Genomic DNA, 20,631 nt, shown 5'->3' with positions numbered 1-20,631 from the left:
TGGGCAACCCATCTCCCTCCCCCTAAAAATCTGGGACCCGAGCGGCTAGCTCCCGATTCCATCCGGGGGAGAAAAACCTTCCGCCGGGACCCCCTTTGTTGATTGCCGGATTCCTCCTGCCACCCTAGGCCGTTGCTTTGATTTGTGCTGCCCTGGACACCCCCAGATGCCCAAATAGGTGGAACTGGTCCTCCCATAAACAAGTGCCGGGACGTCCAACCTAGAGGCGCCTTGTGGCCCACGGGCCAGCCAATGGAATGAAAGAGCTCCAGGGGGTGTGGTAAGGGCGGGGCTAACTCCCAGTGCGAGGCTGAGGAAAGGAGTCCGGTCAATTTTTGTTCCTTAAAACCCGAGCTCTCCCAGTGCTCTGAGACTTTGCGTTCAGTTGCCCACCTTACTGGAATCTTCTCCGTAACGATTTGTTTCATTCTTTGTGCAAAAGATTCTGAGTAGAGAAAAGGGGGGAGCCAGTTGTAAAGAATTCCACAGAAATACAATGAAACACCTTCGGTGAAAAGATGGAAAAAGTGTGTGTTATGGGGAAATAAGATCGAGCTGGAAGAAACTTTGGGACCCACCTGCCCATTCCCTCTTAAGACCTAAAGAGGTTTGTTGTATGTGCCATGATAAGTAGAGGAGGAGGGTCAGGGACTCCAGGGTTTTGCCACATTGGGCTCTTTTAGGACACTTTTTTCTGTTAGCTCCGATTTGGATGGGCTTCCCAAACAGACTTCGGAAAATTATCTTTCTCCTACAAAGAAAATTTGGGCAATTTCCTGTGGTCCTAGGTCAGGAACAGCAGTTGCTTTAGAACTGCATTGTAAATGAGCAGTCCATTAGCTTAATGATTTACAGATTTTTACTTAATAAATCCGTATTGACACCACGCATGTGTGACCTTGGTAAGTAACTGCCACCTTGGGACTTAGTTTCTCATTTTGGAAAGGAAGAAGCCATTTAGATCAGACAGCCAGAACTGAGGAGACTTCAGAAACTCTAACCCCCGGAAAGGGAGACCCAAAGTGGGTTTTTTCCCCTCAAGGTCATATACATAATGTGATGGGGATCCCCAAAGGGGAACCATTTACAATATGAAAAAATTGGAACTTAATGCAAAGTCGTCATCTTATTGTTGTAGCAAAATCCTTTAACACCGAGTATTGAATTTGGCAGCAAAAAACTGATGACTTTATAGTCGAAATACCTGTTAAGAAGGAATCTAGAGTAAGTAAAGTCACCAAAAACTGTAAAGCTTAACAGTTTTGGGAAAGATCAGTCTTTATACTTTTACTTAAATATTTTACAAACAACTCTCTTAAGATTTAAGGAATAATCTCGTGTGTTTGTGAGCCCCTACCACCTTTCCCCCAAAGAGCTAGGGACTAGATCTCTCAGCCTGGCTCCTCTTTTTTGTGTGGTTCATCAGGCGAGGCCATATGTTCCAGTGATACTGTCAATTTAAAAAATTTGGGGACTTTCGGAACAAGTTGACAATGCTGTGATACAAGTCACAGGATAGAATATAAAACTTTACTCAGTTTATAAGATATGATTAGTTCTAAATAACGACTGTTTATGCAAATCAGATTCACTCTTAAAGGATGACAAGTAGTAACTCACATTTAGGGATCAACTTAAGGTTTGCAAAGTCCTTTTCTTACAAAGCCATCAAATTATTTGCCCACGGTCACCCCACTAACAATTGTTAGATCCGGAATTTAAGCCCCAGGCTCTCCTGACTCCAAGGTCCATGCTTTGTCCACATCACATTTTCTATTTGGAAATATTTAGAAAAACACGCTGCAGAATAATATTTTGATAAAACATTTTGAGCTTCAAACATTTCTTCCAAGGGTGACTACTATTGTATGCGGCATTTTTGGAAAATTTGCTTAAAATTAAAGTATGACTTTTTGCTTTATGTCACAACATAATTTTATAAATTGCCTAAATTTTGCTGAAAGAACAAATTTCCCACCCTTGTTTCATTTATTGAGTAAACTCAATTGAATAAACTCAAAACTTATAGTAGCTATCTAAATGTTGGATTTATAGGGTTTTTTGCATATAAATCAAAGTTATTAAATACTGATACTTTAATGACTTAAGAAAAATTTTATTTTTATTAATTTATATACTGATGTAATCAAAGACATTAGATACTTAAGACATTTAATTCTGTTTTAAGAGAAAAGCAGATTCTTTATAATTCTGCTAGATAAACACATTATCTTGATCCTTTTGTTATTCATAATTTAGTTTTCCTAACTAATCATCAGGAATTGTAGATTAAGAGCCAGACAAGATCATCAAGGTCATCTAGTCTGTTGGTGTCACATCTGGATAGAAATAAGGTGCCTCAAAACTAGACAGTGAGGTTCCTTTAGTCTTATTGACGTAGGAAAAACTACAGTTTGGTGCCTTTTCTAATAATAAATCACTATAGTAGCTTACATTATCTTATTTGCCTCTTTAACCAAAGAAATCCTAAATAGTTTTCTTTCTTTCAGGGACCCTTTTTAATATGTACCTTGTTTTCAAATCAAGGTAAACACAAATATGCCTAATTTCTTTGTTCTTAAGTAACTTACAGTCAGAATGCAAAAAAAGAGAACAAAAATATGACAAGTAAACAAGTCTTAAAAAACTTGAAGTGTTAATACCTTTACAAAAGGAGAGATTGGATTCACATTGGAGCTAAAAATGTATTCTCTGCTCTTAAAATGTTTCTTTAGAAATCATTCAACTTGAAATGTTAACATAACTTAAAATTATATTGGACAGAATGAGAGAAATTCATTTTCCTAGTGAGTCAGCTTACCCTTGCTATAGATTATACTAGGCTCTTTGATTGAAAGAAGATTGATCAAGCCAAACTCTCAGAACATGTTTTTTAAGAATGCTCCAGGTTAATTGTTCTAATAATATTGGTAAACTTGGTTATGGGTCATTGCCTTTGTAAACAAAAAAAAACAAAACAGCTTTTCTGTGAATTCTGATGCTGTTTTTAAAATGTTCATAGGTTTCAGGATCAGGATACCTGTTTATTCCCATGAAAAGTACCGGTTCAAACAATTTTTGCAAAAAAAAAAAAAAAAAAATGAAGACCTAACATCTTTATATCAGAGGGGGTAGATACTAGGTAGATATATGACTCATGAATCATTTTGTATCACTTCTTGCAGTAATTTGCTTTTAAAATTGTGTGTATGTGCGTGTACATATGATTCCTCTGAAAGATAAACATTTAATTTTCACTCATCTGTAAAGTCAACCTAACAAGTATATGATCATTGCTAATGGTAAAGTGAGGAGCATCATACTTTAAACCTTAGTACCAAAATTGTTTAAAAAAAAAAGTATTAAGTGTTTTAAGAAATGGGGTGTATGTATGGTGGGGGGTGTCCGAACTTTATTTTATAAAAGTTAAGTACCTTGGTTAAGTACCTTGATTACCTAATTGTCACAGAAGTGACAGGTCCTTTGACTCTTTAAGCCTATATTTTTTCTATTGTTTTAATTATACTGATTATTAAATTGTTTTCTTTGTTCTCACTTCAGTATTATTTCATAGAATTATCCCTACGTTTCTATGAATTAATATTCAGTCTCATGCAATAGAAAAGTATTGCATTATATTCATATATCATAGTATTTCCAATTCTTTAAAAAAAAATTTGGGTGCTGTTATAAAATTTTTGACTAGGTTCTTTCTTGAATTCTTTTGGCAGTAAATATCTAATACATAATAATGCTTAATAGTCTCGATTTTAGGAGTATGATTAAAAATTCCCAGAATGATTAAACTAAATTATAATCCCATTCTCTTACTTGGGATAAATTTGAACCATATCTGGTCAATCTCTCATAAATTGCCTGAATGGAAACTATCCAGTAATGGATCTGTCTTTTAATTGGGATATTCCTACTACATTTCCTAGGAGGAAATAGGCAAAATAATTGTTTCCTTGAATTTTTTTTAATTCAGTGTTCATCAAAATCTCTAAGCCAGTTTGCAACATTTGCTCCTCCCTCTCTCCCCATAACCCTCCATCCAGAAGCAAAGAAAGAAGCCTCAAAGATCTGTTATTCAGAAAAAGCTCAGTTTCCACTGTCACTTTGTGTCCCCATTGTTAAGAAAATGAAATGTAGGTTTAATGGTTTAATTTTGTCTCTAGAATGATGGTGTTTTCGCTTGAAAAAGAACAAGAGGGACTGTCATAAGTAATAATACTTCATATTAAAGCTAAAATGACAGTATTTTAAGAGCTAAGTCAAAAGACACTTTTAAAAAATGTGATTATTGCTGCTTAATTCTTCCTAGAAGGTATGGTTCTATATTGTCTGTTAAAGCAATTAGTAAGTAATGGTATTTATGCAATAAATTTTCTAATTGAAATAGCCACTTTGGTTGTTCAGGTAAAATCTATGGACCCAGAATGTTTTTTACTGATAGAACATAAAACTTGTGATTATATGTAATTTTTTTATTATAGCTTTTTATTTACAAGATATAATGCATAGGTAATTTTTCAGCATTGACCCTTGCAAAACCTTCTGTTCCAGCCCCCTTCCCCTAGATGGTAGGTAGTCTAATACATATCAAAAGATATTTTAAAAATTAAATTCATAGGTTTCAGGATCAGAATACTGTCCCCATAAAAATCAAGAGTTTCAAACAAAAAAAAATTAATGTAACAATATGGTGTTTTTGAAGACTCATTCAGTAAACATTTATTAAACACCTGCTTGTACCAAAGCAATATGTTAGGCATCATCCCCTAGCTGAGAGTTCTTTTCAGTGGGGTAATTTTTAAATAGCTTCCTTTGTTCCTGTCTACCCTCACCCACCTTAACCAAAGCAGTGTGTTTTAGTTAGTTGTGAACTTGCTGTTCTTTCTCTGAGAATCACACTATTCTCTATGGAAGTCTTTGAGAGTTTCCAATTTTTCAGAATTACTTCTTTGCTAGAAGTTGAGTAGATGTGACCCAAATAAGGTTTAGTAATTCCTGTCCAAGCTCATTAGGAACACAGTGCTCTCTTTCTCTCTTTTTGTTTCATCATGGGCAAAAAGTAGAGAGGAATACAGCTTAAAATGCATTTATTTTTGAGTTCCAGCCAAATTTTAATGAAGGGACAGGAAGGAACAAGTGAATAAATCTTAAGACTTTGTGATAATATTTTGTCTTACAAGTAATTATTAATGTTATTAAATAAGTCTATATATACACATAAATAGTTTTGAATTCTAAATTCAGGTAGATAATACATTTTTAAAATGATTTAGTAATTACTACTTTACCATTCTCCAAGGATCTGTAATTTGATTATAAGTCAGCGTTATACAGGAACAAATGGCAGCACCTCAAAATTTTTGATATTCTTTGAGGATTGTGGCCTTCAAATTCATCACCTTCACTTGATATCTTAGACATAATTATGCCAAATACAACCAGCCTGGGTCTGACAACTATCAGTATCACCAGGTTCTTACTGCTTAACACATGACTGCCATAATATGAGGCATTAGATCAGAACTTCAGGGAAGGCTTTATTCATAATAAGTAGAGTCTAAAAAATATTCATTGAATTGGGCACAATTGAATGAGCAGAGCAGGACCACAACCCTGGGAAGCTAGGCAGAAGAGTTTTTACTTAATAAAATAGGCTAGGGAAATTTTTTTCTACTTTCTTGTCTAATGAACTGTAGAATCTGAGGTGAAAGGGACTTAGGAGGCAACTAGTCCTACCTGCTCTTATAAGTGGTCATGCAGTTGATTCTTGGAGATCTAGTCATTAAGAAACAGGCTAGCCCCCTGGTGGTCCAAAAGGACCACCACTGTGAGGAAGTTTTTCTTTATTAAAATCACTTTCTGTGGTTTCTACTTATTTGATCCTAGTTGGTACTTGGGTATTGAAAGTAACGTATCCTGGTTCTATGAGGTACTAGCAATAATGACCATAAAAATGTAGAAATAAAAATTGAACATCCATAGTACCTCATTTTATAGATAGGAAGCTGAGTCCTAGAGTTAAATTCAAGATAACTCAGCTAGTGGGCAGACAGGACCTAGAGATCTTTGCACCATAGTGTAGCAGACTCTGGTCCCCTTGTAGGGCCGAGCCTCTAAAGTCCTAGATGAGGTGAGAGCAACAGGGAAGGATTAATAAAAAGTATTTGAAAGAGTCAAAGAACAGAAGTTGATAGTCTAGAAGACAGAAAAGGTGCTGACAAGAAGAGAGCATTTAGATGAATGAGGTGAGCTATCATATAGTTGGAGACCATGGCAGAACAGAGCCTAAATAGGGGCTTTGAAAGTAGTTTGAGCATCCTTGGCTAGAGAGTAGATTTGGGAATCATCTGCTTAAAAGCCATTCTTAACTGTAAAAATGGATTAGCTCACTGGAACTCAGGAGAAGCCTGGGACACCCTAGGATTTTAAAGGCCAAAATAAAAAGTCAGAAGGATTGATGGGTGATAATACACAATTTGTTTTGTCAAAATGAATTCAGCTAGAGTTTTTGGTGTAACTTTATTTTGGTCATAATTCTGGTATTCTGTATTATGGACGCTCAATGCAATTTCAGAAGAATATGAAAATTCCAAAAAAAAACTTTATACAAGATCATCTTTCAACAGTGTGGTGTGGTACCTGCTATTTTGTCCAAGACCTTGCACTAAGTCCTGGGAGATGTCTTGACAAGAGCAAGATTAATAACTCTTAAAGGAAGAAGGGTCTTGAAAACAACTCTTCCAAGGTTTTTTTAAAACCTTATTATCAAAACACATGCATAGGAAGTTTTCAACACCCATGCAAAACCTTGTTTTTTTCTCCCTTCCTCTAGAGCCTTTTTGTTTCTTGATTTGAAGAAACATGCGCAGGCGGCCATTTAGTTGATGTGGCCATTCAAACAAAGAATCTTGTCCAGATTCTGTTTTGATGTGTTTACCTTTGACATGTCTTTCCTTTTGGGATTTCTATCTGAGCACCCCATATCTAGAATCTGATTGTCTTAAACTTGAATGACAGGGTCATGTGACTTATTTGAAAGTTGTCTTGGATCATTTAATCCAGTGGTTCTCAACTATGGTCAAGGGCCCTTGAGAACCTTTGAGATTAAAGCTATTTTCATAATTCTGAGACATCTTCATTTCTAATATGGTAAATCCCACGTAAACAAGCTCCTTGTGGGGGTGTCCTTGATTTCCAGTTGTATAAAAGGATCCTGAGATCTAGTCCATGCCTTCATTTCCTAAGTGAAAAAAGTGACCCAGAGTTTCCTGGACATGGTTCTAAAAGGCAGAGGTCTTGTCCCAGGAGCCACTGGAGCAGTGTAGTGGGCTCTGCTCCTGCCTGCTCTGCCTTCCTGGAGCAGATTGGTCCAACCAGCTCAGGGAATCCCCATGGCCACATAGTTTATAAAAATAATGTGTGCCCCTTGGGCAATTGTGTTTACCTGCCATGACCCCAGCCAGAAAAAGACTTCAGTAAGATGCTTATTCACTTGAATGGAAAACTATTTGCCAGGAGATCAAGGATAAAAAGGCCCCATGTACATACCAAGTAGATGCAGATGCCTGGGATTGAGGCTGTGACTGAACATGCAGTCAAAGCTTGCTGTGCTGAGATACTCTAAGAAGCATGGAAAGGCTTTACTCTGTGAACCCATGCAAAGGAATATAAGTAGGATTTATAATGTAGTCGTGTAAATGAATGTGAATGCTGTAAAATTAAGGAAATAACACAGACCTTTGGTTTTGTTTATTGCATTCAGCCAGTTACTATATGATTCATCACAAAAACAAATGCTAGCTTAGGGTAGGGGTTTTTGTGACTCATAACCAGTGAAAGCAAGAAAAATTCAAACAGTCCAGATTTTTAGGCACTGACTTTTTTTTTTAATGGGCAATGAGTTGACATTTCCCCTCAATATTACAGACCCTCTCCCCAATATATTAACACACTGACTTCCATTTTTTTCCTGGAAGTTGAATTTATTGTTATTGTCTTTTGGAATACATCAATTATATTACTAGAGGTGTTTTTTGTTTTTTTAAAATTTTTTATTAGGTAATCACAAAAATGCAGTGCATGCAAGTTCATTTCAAATTTCACTATTTAAAATCTGGAAATATTGCAGAAGTCACATTTAATGTTTTAAAGGTATATTGACTTTGATTACAGATACTCTATTTTGGGAAACTGAAGCCACAAAGTGAATTACAGAATTTGAATGACTTTTTGCAAAGGGACATAGGAAGCGACTTCAACCTCAGACCCCAAGTCACATGGTTTTTCTTGTTAATATTTCTTGTACTGGGGGGCAGCTAGGTGGCGCAGTGGATAAAACACAAGCCCTGAATTCAGGAGGATCCCAGTTCAAATCTGGTCTCAGACACTTAACACTTCCTAGCTGTGTGACCCTGGGAAAGTCACTTAACACCCAGCCTCAAAAAAAAAAAAAAAAAACAAACAAACAAAAAAAAAAAACCCCAAGCAACGGTAAACAACAAATAAAAAAACCCAAAATAACAGAAGCAACAGTAAACAACAAGAAATAAAAAAAAAAAAAAACCCAACAGAAGCAAGGTAAATAACAACCAAATTTAAAAAATTTTTCTTGTACTGTACTTTGCTTTTTTGATACAAACTTATTTGGGAATAGTTTTTAAAATGGAAGGCTTTAATTATAACTTTTTAAAACACTAGGAAGGGGATGTATGTATGTGTAGTTTTGGGGGTTTTTTTTAACCCTCCTTTATTTTAAAATTCCATTTACCTGTGTTTCTGATGTAAAGTAGACCCTGGATATGGGCTCCAATGCGTTGGGTCTAGCTCTGTGGAAGGAGACAGCCTCTTCCTCTATCTCTCTGGCTCATTCCTCTACCCCAAAAACCCCTAAGTGGCACAATGGAGAGAGCATGAACCCTGAAGTCAGAGGACCCAAGTTCAAATTTGATCTCAGACACTTAATAATTCCTAGCTGTGTGACCCTGGGCAAGTCACTTAACTCCAATTGCCTCAGCAAAAAAGAAAAAGAAGGAAAAAAGTTTGGCTAAGGAGTGACTAAGTTCTTCCCCAAAGTGATTGTCACTTAGAAAATAGGTCATTGAATACATAAAGTAGTAAATATATTTGTTACATACATTAAACATTCCTTCTTTTACAAAATGCTCTTGAGAAAGATAGAGTTTAGAGTTAAAGAAGATTCTTCTACTCCATTGGAATGACTGATGTGAAATGTTTAAGGGGGAAAAATACTTTTTGAAGCTACTAATTTTGTAGTCTTAAGTTCTGATTGGGTGTGGTTGGTAAAACTTTTTTAACTTTGTAAAAAGAATATTCCTGGGTCTCATCCAGTGGAAACTTGAGTGTTTTCCATGGTGATCCATAGTACAGTCATAGTTGGTTTCTGACTCATAATTTGCAGGCCTTTTTCATGGGCATTTTGTTTTTCTGGTTTTGTAGTCTTTATGTCTTGGTTGGTGTGGAGAATACTTATATTATCATTTGGAATAACTTGCTTTTGTAACTTGATTTATGAGCATTGCTAAATAAGTAAATGTTTAAATTTCTCCATGATTTACCGAACACACTAGAAATATAAAGCTTACATAAGATCCAAGTTTTCTGTAGAACATTGGCCCTTGCCTATAGGAGAATTTGTGATTATGCTGAATGAAGAGGCTGATATTTGTCTGGATAAGAGTTAAATTATGAGCAGTTAAACTTTTAGGATTGACGACTCCTTTGTACCACTCATCCTGATAATAAAATGTGTACAATACTTCCCAGTAGCCAATAGGTTATTTACATTGCAGCTGGGATTTGTGAACTGGTCCGTCACCTGACAAAAGCCCTGAACTAAGGCCACAAAACTGGCTTTAGTATGTCCATCACAGAAATGCCTCTTTTAGGACATAATTTGTTGTTAGCGTAGGCTATCATTTGTATATCATAGAAGATGATATCTGCTAGTTTGCCCATTTTCTTTTATATAAAATCTACATCTATACATGATCTGATCTTTATCTATTTTGTTTCAGAGGGGAAAAAACTTTGCAGATGAATTTGGATACATTCTTTTTCAGACTTGAAGGCAATCAGTGCCTCAGTAGTACATTAAGTCCTCTAGTGGCTAGGGGCTAAAATCTACTATACATCTTTAATAGAGAGCTGCATGATTTTTAAAGTTAGCTACACACTTGTCTACTCACTTGATGATCACTGACAACAGGAATGTTACTGGTTTTGGGTTTTTTTTATTTTAAGACAAGACTCTTCTAACTAAAAGTGCTTTTAGGACCTTTTTTTTTTTTTTTTTTTTTTTTTTTAAGCCCTTGATTTTCTTCATGTTTTAAGCAAATTCTCTGGGATTTTAAATTGTTTGGCAATATAATAGTTTGGCAAAAACAGTAGAGTTGTAAATAAACATAATTTAGGCATCATTGACATTTGAAATCATAACGCTATTTTTGGATTCTGCCAAACTTACATGAAGAATTTTTTTTTCCCCCCTGAGGCTGGGGTTAAGTGACTTGCCCAGAGTCACACAGCTAGGTTACACAGTTAAGTGTCTGAGACCAGATTTGAACTCTGGTCCTCCTGAATTCAGGGCTGTGCTCTATCTACTGCACCACCTAGCTGCCCCCACATGAAGAATTTTTTAATGTAAAGTTGCTGATATAAGTTCTCTCTTATACATGAGTTAAGATTTTTTTTTTTTACACATAAGCTAAGATGACTTGGTGATCATAAAGACTGACAAGAGAAACATTAACCAGTTATCATGAAGGTGTCATTAAATAATGTCTGACATAGAATCTAAAAAGAGTGGACCTCCAGATGGTCCTCATTGTGGATAAAATGTGAATTGTATGGAGCCATACAGGAAAAGTCCAATGAATGAGGAGTACTTATTCAAACTTACTAGAAAGTCCATTTCTGTTAGCCTGATGGGCCAAGCCTGTTAATTTATGGGAAATCACATCAACAAAATGAAGGTGTTTTCTGGTATAGGAAAAAGTGTCTTGGGTCTGTGTAATGAGCTCCAACATTCTCTGACTTGTGTGCAAGTATAATTGAATGTTGGGCTTAGGCCTACTTGTAATGAGTGCTGCCTCAGACAGATGTTACCAGTGCTGCAAGAACAGGCCTGGCATTTGGTAAATGTTCCTTGTGCCAGCCTCCATCCCAGACTTCTCAAGGGGCTTGCCTTGCAATGGAAACGAGTGCTTCAAAGGATTTACAGAGTGACATCAGAGAATAAATGCAGAATGGTTAGGAAATGCTCTCATTTTTGGGGGGAAATAGGCTATTTGAGGCTTAGAAGATGATACCCTTCTGAAATAAGAAACCTTGCAGGCATAAGTGACAGCCTCCTGCACAAACACAGATTCTGGGCTCTGAAGAGCCAGTAGAGAATAATACTCAGGAATGCCCAAAAGAAATGACTTTAAACTTTTCTGTTTAACTTTTGCTTTAGAGTAAACTTAATTTTAGAGGCAATCTATTAAGGGACTTGGTTGATCATATAGTTAGTGTCTGCTGGATTTGAATTTAGGTCCTCCTGATTATGGGGATTTTGCTCTCCATTGCGACACCTACTTCCAAATAAGCACTTTTATTCAAAGTAGAAAAAGTTTTTTTTTTTTTTTTTTTTTAACTGTTCTAGGGCTCCAGCACAAAGCAGAGAATTGGCAGTAAAGGAAAAGTATGATTGCCAGCACCTTGTATTTGTAGTAGGTACAAGTATATAGTATAGGTGCAGACATTTAAGAAGGGGATTATGCTGAGAGGACACTGCTATTTCTATTGGTCTTAATACCATGAAAGGCATTGTGTTTATGATGTGTCTGGTTAATACAGTAATCACAAGTACTTTTAAAATATTTTTTAAAAGACTGAAATCAGTAAGAATTATTTATTTTGTCATGTTATAGTCATATATTATAATTTATTTATATGATAAGAACTGTGTTGAGTGCTAGGGATATAAGAAAAGCCAAAAGGTAACTTGTATTGTCGAGCGTAATAGACAAAAAAAAAAATAAAAATGCAATGGTATTAAGAGGAAACAATGAGAGATGAGACAAGTGAATTTGTTTTACTTAACATTTATATTTGGGTTCAGGGTGGGTGAAGGGAGAGAAAATATTAGTTGGAAGAAGGAAGTTGTTTTTATGTTTTTGTTTTGTTTTTAACTTACCAGTAGATCTGTCTTAATGCTTCTTTAAAACCCATTTTTATCCTTCCTATTCTTATAGGTATCCGTTACAGTACAGATGTTAGTGTGGATGAAGTAAAAGCCTTGGCATCTCTGATGACTTATAAATGTGCTGTGGTTGGTAAGAGAGCTTTCTTGTTTATGGCAGGATGTTCTAAAAGTGCTCTAAGCTCTTAGAGAAAAAAGTGATGTCTGAATGTTATTTTTAATAAGATACTTCAGTAAGGAATTGTCTTTAGAAGCATTATTAATTTTTGAAAATTTTAACTGGCTTTTGAGACAGTGTTTCCTTCTATTTAAAAAAAGATTTTTTAAATATGGGTAAACTACCTCAAAAAACTATGCAGAATCTATCTTTACATAAAAAGGTAAACTTTTTGAAAGAATTAGTAGGACTAAATTAACTAATAATAAATTTGAATTCTGATTAAACAAGTAAACTAACAAAATTGTATTAGAAAGTGATTTGTAAGTATAGATTTGACAGGACATAATTATTAGTCATTGATATTTAAGAGGAAGATTTGACTTTGCATTCTAATTTTTATTCCTAAGTATTCAATTTGTCTTTTTCCCCATCCCCATTTTTACTTTCAGATGTGCCATTTGGAGGAGCCAAAGCTGGTGTTAAAATCAATCCCAGGCACTATTCAGTAAGTTTCACCTTTATGTGTATGTAAGGATCAGAATAATGTGTTCCCTGTGCCCTTCTTCTGTGTTTGTTTTCCCATCTGATTTCCCCTTTCCCTAGAGGTGAGATTAATGAACCCTATTGCTTAAAAGACAAATGGAAAAACAAGTAAATAAGTTACTCATTTGATAAATTGCCATTTAAAAGGTCACTTTCTTGCTGTAGCCATTGACCTTTTTCTTCAGGAAAGAGAGGGAGATCCCCGGATATTGGAAACCACTATTTGTTTAAATTATTATTGGCTTACATAGAAGAAATTTTGAGGTGGGATTTTTTTTTTTTTTTTGGCGGGGGAGGTCTTTCTCAGATGCTTTAAGTCCTTTTGTATTAAATTTTATCAAAATTGATAGTCTTTCAGTTCTGAGGCAACCAGGGCTCATTTCATTTCATTTCAACCCTCTGTAAATTCATACAAAGTTAGTCCCAAACCAACTTTGAACATATTAGTTATTTAAAATATTAATTCTGTGAAGCAGTCTCAGTTAGCCTGTGATAAAATGCTCACAGATTACAATGTATCTTCTCAATAAAGAGCCCCACAGAGACATGGCCTTTTTTAGGGTTCTGACTGCTTTCAATTGACTATGTGTATGAAGGTCATACTACTTTTAAGGTCAAATATATAACGACCAAAAATATGCTTCTTTTTAGGATAATGAGTTGGAAAAGATCACAAGAAGGTTTACCATGGAACTAGCAAAAAAGGGCTTTATTGGTATGTATTATAATTATTTTTTGCATGGTGGCCTAGCTTTACCCCAAATCACTTCCTCACAACAGTCCTTGGAGGTTGATAGGATAAATATCAAGATCTCCATTTTATAGATGAGGAAATTGAGGTGAATGAGCTCTGCTTTGAGGCTCCATTTGTTCCTTCCAGGGTCATGATGCTTTCATTTCTGTCTAAAGTATACTTCATTTTTTAGGTGGTAATCTTAATATGCTTTAAGAATTTAGTCTGTAGGGCAGCTAGATGGTGCAGTGGATAGAGCACCAGCCCTGAAGTCAGGAGGACATGAGTTCAAATCTGGTCTCAGATACTGAACATTACCTGGATGTGTGACCCTGGGTAAATCACTTAACCCCAATTGCCTCAGCCAAAAAAAAAAAGAGAGAGAGAGAATTTAGTCTGTACTCTGAAGGGCTTATGATGAAAAATCCTATCCATTCCCAGAGAAAGAATTGATTGCCTCTGAATATAGATGGAAGCATTTTCTCTTTTTTTTTTTTTTTTAACACAACTTGTATGGAATGTTTTACATAACTTCACATGGTTTCTTACTTGTGGGTGGGAATAAGGGCGAGAACCTACAGCTCAAATTTTAAAAACAAATGTAAAGAATTTGTTTTGAATGTAACTAGGGAAAAATATTAAATAAATTAAAATTTAAAAAAATCTAAGAGAGTATTTACCTAAATGCTGAGAGTTGTGCCTTTTTTCTGATGAATATTCTAATGATGTTACTCACTAATATCCATTAAGGACAATAGAGAAATGAAGCACAATTGTTTCTCTCACTCAGACTTAAAGACATTCCATTAAAAAGCATTTGTTCTGTCCTCAAGGAGCAGATATCCTTATGTACAAAGTGTATAAATGAAAGCACTTCTTTTTGTGAGAAGGCACAAAGCCTTTGGGGTGGGTCAGGAAAGACCTCATGGAGAAGACAGCACTTAGCAAAGTCTTAGAGATCAGGTGGCTGGGTTGAGGAGGAAGGGCCCCCTAAGTTTGGGAGATAGATCATTGGGAGGTATGGCATGACTACATCTCAGACTATGGCAGCAAGTAACAGGACTGGAAAAGTCCTGAATTCATAGAAGCCTTATTGGAATTATGGAGAATGACCCGAAGCTAAAAACTGGTTTCTAGGGAGGCTAGTGCTGCTTTTGACAAGAAATAGGGAAGTTTGGAAGAAAATTGGGTTGGAGGAGAAAGTTAGAGCACTCTGTTTTGGACATGTGGATGGGTGCCTGCAGGACATCCTGCTCAGACTGGGTATCGTGAGGAGCGTGGAGCTCAGGGGAACCTGGGATGAGAAATTGGGAGTACTTTTCATAAAGATAATTATAAAAAGATCATCAAGAAGGAGAAAGTATAGAGAGAAGATTGTGGTGAATTACAACTAATTACACACTTAATTACTACACCTGTTGCTTTACCATCTTCAAGGCATATAAAAGTAGTCTTCATCCTTTTAGAAATGATACTTCAATGAAATTTTTTACTTTCAAAATTGTAACCTTACAGTTTCTAGAAACAAATGAAGAAAATCTGATGGAATTAGCCTGGGGTAAAAGGGGACTTTAAGCTCTGTCTTAGATGGCACCTCTTGGTGCTTATGGCCTTTCAGACTGTCACTCTGTCACCTTGGGGCCTTTCTGCATTAGCAGAGGGAAGTTTTTCATTGGGAGCTTCCCATACCAAGTTGAAAAGAGGATGGTAAATAAGCACAGGGAATCTAGGAGATAGTGGCAAATGCCCAAGGGTTATCTATATGTCTCCCAGTTAATTCTGAGTCCTACTTGCCTTTTTAATCCTAGGGAAATTTTACTTTAATTGATATAAATGAATTTATAGAGCAGCCCTCTACCTCTCTGGAGTCTTGAAAAGGTCTTTTCCTATCTCTGACATAAAGGTTACTTTGGATCATTCAACCGTATGCCTAGGGGCTCTGAGTTATGGGCTTAAGAATAGACATTGGCATCTGGGGCTTAGCCTTGCTGAGTAAGAGAGAAGTTTATCATAGAGACTTGACTGGCCACCAATTAAATTAAATTTTTCCTGGCCACAGTATTTATTTGTAAAGTGTTTTGCAAAGTTTAAATAATAAAACTAACTTAACATGGCCTCATTTTTATAGCAATCTTATGAAGTAGTAGTGTGGATGTGTATTATAGCAGTTACACAGACATGAGTAAAGGGGTCTGCTATTGTACCAGTAAGTTTTAAGTATTATATTGCCTTATGTTTGATTAGCTTTCTGGTAGGAGATCAGGGCTGGAATGCCTTGACTTGTCTCATCTCATGTTGTTCCTACTGTATGTACTTGGGAAAGTCAGTCATTGGTTTATTTTGTTTTGTTTGCCAAATTGACTTTCTGAAATAGTAAGTTATGGTAAGTCATTATGTGGCATGTTCAAACAAATTTTTAGGCTACATTAGCTTTTGTTATAAAGTCCGTTGATTTGGGTTAAAGATTGGTTGCATTGTCTTTTGTAAACAGGACCTGGTGTTGATGTTCCTGCTCCTGACATGAGCACAGGTGAAAGAGAGATGTCCTGGATTGCAGATACTTATGCCAGTACCATAGGTCATTATGTAAGTACCATAGAAGAGATTAGTTTAGAATGGCTTCATTTTATAGCACATAACATTTTCTTAGAAAGTTATATATTCTGGTGGATGTGCACAAATCTGGAAATAGTCTCCTCTTAATCTTCCTTAATCTCTTTCTCTTTTTTTCAAGAGGGTAGTTCTTACATTACATCTACTAATTTCTGTACTCTCAGTGTAGGGGAAAAGATGTGTATTTGTGTGGTTATTTATTTACCTAGGTTATGGTGCAGATAGGCCTTCTTATCAATAGAATTATTGTGCATTTCCCCAGAGGCACCCCTGTTGGTGCCTTGGCTGCCTTTGTATCATCTCTTGCTCTTACCAATATAGTTTTCCTTTTCTGACCATGTCTTCATAAATCCCTGTGCAGCTTCATGAGGCTGAGTTTTCCTTGGGTATGGGGTTGCAATCTCCTGATCTCTTGTGCATCTCTTGCTCTCTGGGTCATCCATAATTTTTCAGAACATAGTGTTCTCTGATTTATCACCATATGGCATTACTAGGAAATTTTTTTTTTTAACCTGATCTGTGATTTCTTTGCTATAGGGAAGTTTCACCGAAGAAGTTTCCTTTAAGGATATTGATTAGCACTTTATGGTCTTGGAGTTAGTTAACTAGGACACTGAAAAGTTAAATGACCTGCCTCAGGTTAGTCGGCCAAGAGGATCATAGACAAGACTTGGCCCCTTATCTAGAGGAAATGGCCTCTTTCCAGTTTCAATTACAGATGTGCTTGTGCCATTTGGCAGAGAGAATGGCAGAGCCATTTTCTTCCATGGAGGTTTTATAAATAATTTTTTGGTTTTGTTTTATCTAATGTCTTCTTACTTAACAAGGAGATGATATTTACTGAGTTTCTGGGTGCTTTTTATCTTCCATGTTGTAGTGACTGATTTAAAAAATAAGGATAATCAAAGTCAGGTCTTTATGATCTTATTTACTTACTGTTTTTGAACTTCAATTGCTTTTTAAAATAAGTCATTTGGAAATGTAGTTGTGCAATGTCCATTTCTCATTTTTATCTCAAGTTTGTTGTTGATTTTGATTATATGCATTCTGAAATGGCTCCTACTCATTGACTTTTTCTGACAAGTCAAAATCATTTTTTGGTGATGATTTCTTGCCAAGTCCTAAATATTGCCTTCTGATTCTTTTCTTTAAGAAAGTGTTCATGTTATTCAGCTTTAAATCTTCTCAGTGGTTTGCAGGCTTTTGTCTCATTTCTTTATACTAGATCAATTTTCCAAATTTTTTTCATGGTTTCCTTTCCCCTTCCTCTACCACCTATCTACCTAGTAATCTACATTCCAGTGGTGGCAGCAAAGGTACTGAGAGGCAGCACCACAGTTCCTTATATTAGAAATGGTATAAGTCAAGCTGGAGCTCTGAAGCTTTGTGGAAAACTTCAAATGCCAGGCTGCTGGATTCACACTTCATGCATTTGCAAGGAGAGAAATCTGAGAAGCCTGTAGTATCAGCCTAGGATAGGAATCGATGATAAAGACCAAGCCAGGACAAGATACAGAAAACATGGGAAAGCAGCTGCTTTCTCTGCTCCTCCTCCCAAAAGCTCTTTCCCCTGTCCTTCCTAAGGCACCTCTCTGTTCTCATGCTCCCTCTTCCTAGAGTTTGTGGCTGCCAGCTTAGACAAGACGTTGGTACTCTCAGCATATACTGACAACAAAGGAAAGCTTAGGTGCAGTCAGCCAAGTTTGGGTGCTTGTAAGGTTCTTTTGTTGAAATAACATGAAAAAGAAATTAGGCCCTCAGGCAAGAATGCTATGTTTTTAATGACTAATTACCACTCATGAAGCCCTAGCAGACTCTTGCAGCATGCACCGAGGCAGATTGTGTGGGTTGGGCTCTCATGGCGTTCTGGGGAGTCTGAACCATCCTGGCCCCCACTCTCAGCTACTGCATTTGCAAGTTGGCATCACAAGTGGTGTGCTGCTCCACACTCTTAAAGAGAGGCTCTTAATTAATTATTCATGAAAGAAAGCTGTCGAAAAACTAATTCTCCATAAATCTCTACTTTTATACAGTCATTTTGCCTGTTTGGATTTACTCTAGAAACCGCTTTCTAAATCACTTCCTGTGCTTTACCACCCACATTGTAGTTGGAACTTTGCCGTTAGTGAGTGAAAGCGAACTGTTAAGTTTCCAAAAGGTACTCTTTTCTCTGACCCAAAGGACCTTAAAAAAAACAGAAAAACAAGTTAGGTTCTTCCCACTGCAGTAGGAATCTTAATTTCTTATGTCATGTCTATTTGAACACCAACTTTGCTCACCTTTTGATGTCAGATCTGAATGTTTGGGTGATTGTTGATCTGAGAGCAGAGCTCTGGCTTCTTGAGAGAAAAAAAAAAAAAAGAAATGGGAACTCCAAATACCTGTGTATAAGGGCCAAGAGATGTCTAGTCTCACCACTAATTCTGTGAACTAGAATTTCTTGGGAATCCCTCAGCAGCAACTCTTAGTAATGAGAGACCCTCACCAAAGGCAGAGGGGGATCCCTCCTAAAGTCTCCTCCTACTTTGGGACTGGCTGATACTGGCATCACCCTCTCACTTCAGCTTAGTATTCTCACTTCTGCCCTTGGCTCTGGACAGAATAAGCTGCCTCCTTTTTCATAGGGCAGCCTCCTTGGACATCTCAGACAGGTCTGCTCAGCAGGCATCTTAACTGGCCGAAACCAGAGCTAATAAATGGCCTCTCCTCCAGAACCTGCCCCTTATTTCTGTGGAGGCTCCTGTAAGCCTGGCAGCCCTGGGTCATCCTTCCCTTCATTCTTATCCCCCTTCACCCTTTACATCATCTGCACTGTCTTGGGTGTGTCCCTCTTTCTTCTTAATTTAAATACTCCCTTATTCATTATGGCAGCTTGGGCCCCTTCCTCCTCATTCCCTAAGTGCTGGTCTAACCATTTCACTCTCTGGTCTAGCTCTAGAGCTAGATTTTCTACTCCAGAAGGACCTATCATTTGGTCCTACCTGTCTAGTATTGTCATACATTCCTTCCCTTCCTCCATTTTATGGCCTTTCTTCCTGTTCCTTTTTTTTTTTTTTTTTTTTTTTTCATTGCAAAATGAAGGACATTTCTATTTTTCATTCAAAAGTTTAGGACATATTGAGCAGTTGGTGGATGATTTTCAGGTTTTTTAGAACAAATGTTTTGAATTATGTCACATATTCTTGTCCTTTATCTCCCATGCCCCCTCCTTTCTCTGTGGATCTTCAAGTTCTGTCAAGTGCCCTGAAACTATTCCTTATTGCTAAAGGCACTAGTGAATATGAAAGTTCTCTGAAAATTCAGAAGTGTTGTACAAGTGTGTATCACTTTGTTAGAGCTTGCTGTAATGGAAAATCTTGTGTTTAAAAAAAAAAAAAAATGCCCTCTCCCTCCCCCATTCCCTCCCAACATTTCATTTCTGGAAATTCTGTGATGAGTTCCTAACTCTGCAAACAGTAAAGCAACCCACCAGTTGCTGTGGAGGAAAAAGTCATGTCCTCATCAGGGGGTGAAAAGGAAGTTGAGCTTTACTTTCCAGATTGGTGTGGATGGCTGCCAAGTTTAGTAACAAGCCATGGAGATTAGTAATGGCAAGGATCTCAAACTTGAATGAGCTGCTACAGGAAAATAAAGGTTTTTCTTCAATCTGAGATTTACTGGAAAATGTTAATAGCCTTAATCCAATGTAAGTTAGTTCTTTGGTGTAATGAATTAGGTATTTTGCATACATGGTAGCTTTATTATTTTTAATCAGATCACTATGCCCAAAGGGCTACAAAACTAGGCATATCCTTTGGCATATCAGCAGCACTACTACTGGGTCTGTATCCCAAGGAAATCATAGAGGAGGGAAAAAGACTCACATGTGCAAAAATGTTTATAACAGCTCTTTTTGTGGTAGGAAAGTATTAGAAAATGAGTAGATGCTCATCACTTGGAGAATGGCTGCAAAGGTTGTGGTATGTGAAGATAATGGAATATTAATTATTCTATAAAAAATGATGAACAAGCTGATAATAGAAAGGCCTGGAAAGATTGACATGAATTGATGCTGAGCAAAACAAGCAAAATCAGGAATACATTGCCATTGCACAATAAAAGCAAGAATGTACAATGATCAGCTATGAATAACTTGGTTCTTAGCAGTAGCAGTTCAGTGATCCAAAGCAATCCCAATAAACTTTGGATAGCAAAAACCACCTGCAGATAGAAAACTTTTGGGTTTTTTTCTTCCAAATTTTTCTCTTTTGTTCTGATTTTTCTCTCTGAACATGATTCATAAAGAAAAATGTATTTTAAAAAAAAAAATTTAAAAAGCCCCAAACAAAACCCTTTCCTTGATCTAACAGCTGGTCAAACCATCTT

General features: G+C 36.6%; 1 protein-coding gene across 1 annotated transcript in view; it reads left to right on the top strand.

Annotated features, from left to right (window-relative positions):
- The window catches only part of GLUD1 (glutamate dehydrogenase 1), a 31,649-nt gene that overhangs the window by 1,335 nt on the left and 9,683 nt on the right, over positions 1–20,631 (top strand). The window contains exons 2-5 of the mRNA XM_074296071.1: positions 12,270–12,350; positions 12,827–12,882; positions 13,572–13,635; positions 16,145–16,239. Coding sequence (XP_074152172.1) covers positions 12,270–12,350; positions 12,827–12,882; positions 13,572–13,635; positions 16,145–16,239 — 296 coding nt within the window. The remainder of the gene's footprint in view (positions 1–12,269; positions 12,351–12,826; positions 12,883–13,571; positions 13,636–16,144; positions 16,240–20,631) is intronic.

This window comes from Sminthopsis crassicaudata, chromosome 2 (assembly GCF_048593235.1).
Source record: "Sminthopsis crassicaudata isolate SCR6 chromosome 2, ASM4859323v1, whole genome shotgun sequence".
Lineage (NCBI taxonomy): Eukaryota > Metazoa > Chordata > Mammalia > Dasyuromorphia > Dasyuridae > Sminthopsis > Sminthopsis crassicaudata.
Note: the sequence above shows the minus strand (reverse complement) of the source record. Positions and strands in the feature narration are given on the sequence as shown.